The sequence below is a fragment of the Setaria italica genome, chromosome III (genome assembly GCF_000263155.2).
Source record: "Setaria italica strain Yugu1 chromosome III, Setaria_italica_v2.0, whole genome shotgun sequence".
In the NCBI taxonomy this organism is placed as follows: Eukaryota; Viridiplantae; Streptophyta; class Magnoliopsida; order Poales; family Poaceae; genus Setaria; species Setaria italica.
In genome coordinates, this window is record NC_028452.1 from 22,650,109 (window position 1) to 22,653,322 (window position 3,214).

General features: G+C 43.0%; 1 protein-coding gene and 1 non-coding gene across 2 annotated transcripts in view; both read right to left on the reverse strand.

The window, feature by feature from the left end:
• LOC101765239 (annexin-like protein RJ4) overlaps positions 1-731 on the reverse strand; it is a 1,958-nt gene extending 1,227 nt beyond the window's left edge. The window contains exons 1-2 of the mRNA XM_022824871.1: positions 364-731; positions 1-119 (exon numbers count right to left, since the gene is read on the reverse strand). The exon at positions 1-119 is cut by the window's left edge and continues 369 nt beyond it. Coding sequence (XP_022680606.1) covers positions 1-119; positions 364-565 — 321 coding nt within the window. The 5' untranslated portion in view covers positions 566-731. The remainder of the gene's footprint in view (positions 120-363) is intronic.
• Positions 732-953: 222 nt separating this feature from the next.
• Positions 954-1,026, reverse strand: TRNAR-CCU. The gene has a single exon. It is a non-coding gene; the product is annotated as a tRNA-Arg (tRNA).
• Between the last annotated feature and the right edge of the window lie 2,188 nt (positions 1,027-3,214).

Genomic DNA, 3,214 nt, shown 5'->3' on the forward strand with positions numbered 1-3,214 from the left:
AGCCGGTCGAAGAAGCGTCTCGTTGTAGAGGCCCTCGTACGCCACGGCGATCTCCGCGCGCTGCGCCGCCGTCCGGTGGCCCAGTATCTCGATCAGCGCCTTCTCGTCCGTGCCCCATCCTGCCCCCAGATTCAGTCCACCATCACAAGATTATTAAGTGCTCTGTTCTTGATCAGGGAATCAACAGAGACATCCCAATTTTCAAAGGAAAGAGGACATTGAACACTGCCTCAAAGCAAGAACATTCTAATTCCTCGAACAATATCTTTGAAACATCAACCAATGGACGAGGAATGGTGTGTTTATAGGAACAAAAGAGATGACACAACGTTGTACAATTCCAGTGATTGCAGCTCAAGATACCTTGCACGGCTTTCCGAATGTTCTCGGCGTCTTCGGTCGCGGAAGGGACCGGGTTGGGAACCGAGATGGAGGCCATGGACACGGGTCCAGAAGCTGCACCTCCTCCTCCGCCTGGGAGAGCTGGGTCGGAGAAGTGGAGGAAGAGGAGGTTGAGGGGAGGGATGTTATGGATGCACTCCAGGCAGGAGCACCAGCAACACATGGCACACGCCTAGAGACCCCAGAGCTCCACCTGGGATGAGCTCTGCAAAAGCTTCATGGCGTATCCCCCTGACATGTCTCTGATCCATATTTTAGGTTATTGTTAGGAGATTTTTATGTGATTCAAGCTGTAATTCGACGGCCTTGGCTGGTGGTGCGCGCACAGCGTGTTGTAGGGGGCATTTTGGGATTTGCAGCTGGTTAATCATTTGGTTTAGTAGCTTTTAATAGAGCTTGCTGCGTGATGGACATGTTATTCATACTTGTATAATCCTATTGAAGCATATGATAATTGATAAGTAATAATCTACACCAACTACCAGCTGTTAAATTTCTGCATAATTTTTATCTGCAAGCAAAAAAAATAATAGTAAAGTTAAAAAATTTTACGCGCCAGGTAGGGGTCGAACCTACGGCCTTCTGCTTAGGAAACAGACGCTCTATCCACTGAGCTACAGGCGCCCTTCTGATATAAATTGATCTAATAATGTTTTTAATCTTTAATCATACAATATGACAATAACAAAATATTGCCTTCTTAGTTTGCAAGATAGGAAATGCAGAAAATGATGTGCAGCAACAACGGTGGGGATGGGGAAAAGTTTGAAAGCTTTATTGTTACTTAGCCTATAAGGTTTCTTCATCAAATAAAAAAAAAGAGACTACTTCTCTGCAAAAAGATAAAAGGGATTTCAACAAAAGTTGAGAAAAGGTCACGGTGCAAAAGATATTTGATTTCTTTTAGCTCATGGAATATATCAAGGAATATTATGGGCTTCAAAACAAACAATATTAAGGTTTAAGAACCTTTCTAACGTCTGTCCGGCCTGGCTTGCACGTTCCATGATCCATACCACTGTTCTGTCAGCACTTCATAGTTTTTGCTCTGCATGTGAAATGCACACACTTGTTTAGTTTTCTTTCCCTCTTACTTTCAAAGTTCTTTTGCAACAAGGAGTGCTGCCACCAATCAAGAACCTTAGCGGCAAAGCAATTAGCTTGGTCCATCTTTAATTTTTTTTGGTTGCCCCAATAGTTTTCAGACAACTGTTTGAGAAACGATCTTCAACCCAAAACAAATAGATGGTACAGTTGGCGATGTTGGAGTTGACAATAGAACTTCCTTCTCATCGTATCCCAAAAAAAAAATGTTCTTGCGGATCACAAGCATCTGGCTAATGGTTTTCAACTCAAAAGGTGCATGCAGACAGAGATGCATAATTTGGTCGCCAACACATGGCCACACCATTAGCCAAACGAACAAGGCAGCTATGTGGCGAATGGGCAGTGTTTAATTGTGCAAAGAAATCAACAGCTGAGATCTGTTTGCTGGCGTGTCACCGATCATATAATCCTTCCCCATGCGGCTGTTCGCCTGTTCCCTCCCTCCATGATTGAAGGAGGTGACCCACCCAACCTCGCAGACTAATGAATTCATTTGGCCCACAATTTGGAGAAGACATGAGCACCAGTTGGCAGTTGTACCCCAAGAACGTGATGATAGGTGCCTGCTTATCCATGACAGTACTGCATGTTTCTCACGTTGGGCTGAAGAATGACCTTTGTGGTTGTGATGAGCATGCTAGAAGTTTCTTGCAAGAGTGTCCCTTTTTCATGTCTCTGTTTTCAATCGCATCAATAATGTGAACGATTAAGACTACATAGAATTGGTGCCAGAGGCAGGAAGGCACAAATGAGTGGAGGCCCGGGTCACTTGAAACAGAAGCTATTCCTTAGCTCTTCTCGACTTTCTTGAAAACAACCCTGTCCTGTGATCATATTTGCAGGAGCATATAACTTAACTACGTGAACGCGACACGAACCAACCATGATTTGATGAAAATGAATGATGGTGCTGGTGGCGACGATAAGGATGGCAAGCTGGATGTGTTGTCTGTACTGGATGCATCACCAATTGGTGATCAGTTTTTCCTCATTCATTGATGAAAATAATTAATGCTGGGATGATCATATATGTTCTCAATATTAGGGTTCTCGGTCCACTTTAAATGAAGTCGCCTGTAGTTGTAAAATCAGCAACTTGGATATATCATTGCTTTGAAAATAGTTTTATTTTTCTTAATATAAGAAATCATGGTCGAGAGCCCTCTGGTCCATTTGCTTTCAATGAGACAGGAAGTTGAGCCATTCAGTGCATCAGATATTTTTAACGTTAGAATTGAATGATGACAAAAGAGCAAAACAATTGCACACAAACAACGAGTTGCGTATAATGTCGATGGCATTGAGCACCTAGTGGCGCAGCTTTCTTACCAATGGTTTGTACAGTTTCGCATTATTTGGAGACATACTTGGGCAGCTCATCCATGTTAAGATGGGGCCTTCATGTGCTTCAGATCTGCTACAGAATGTCCATTTAATGCACGCGGTCTTGCTATTACTTATCTGGACATTATGCCCTTGTTTACTTCCCAAGTTGGGAGTTGCAAAATTGGCACTTTGCCATAAATGCAACACTGTAGCGTTTCGTTTGTATTTGTGAATTATTGTCCAAATATTGACTAATTAGGCTTAAAAGATTCGTCTCGCAAAGTACAACAAAACTGTGCAATTAGTTTTTGATTTCGTCTACATTTAGTACTCCATGCATGTACGGCCCTGTTTGGGAGAGGGGGCTAAAGTTAGATCG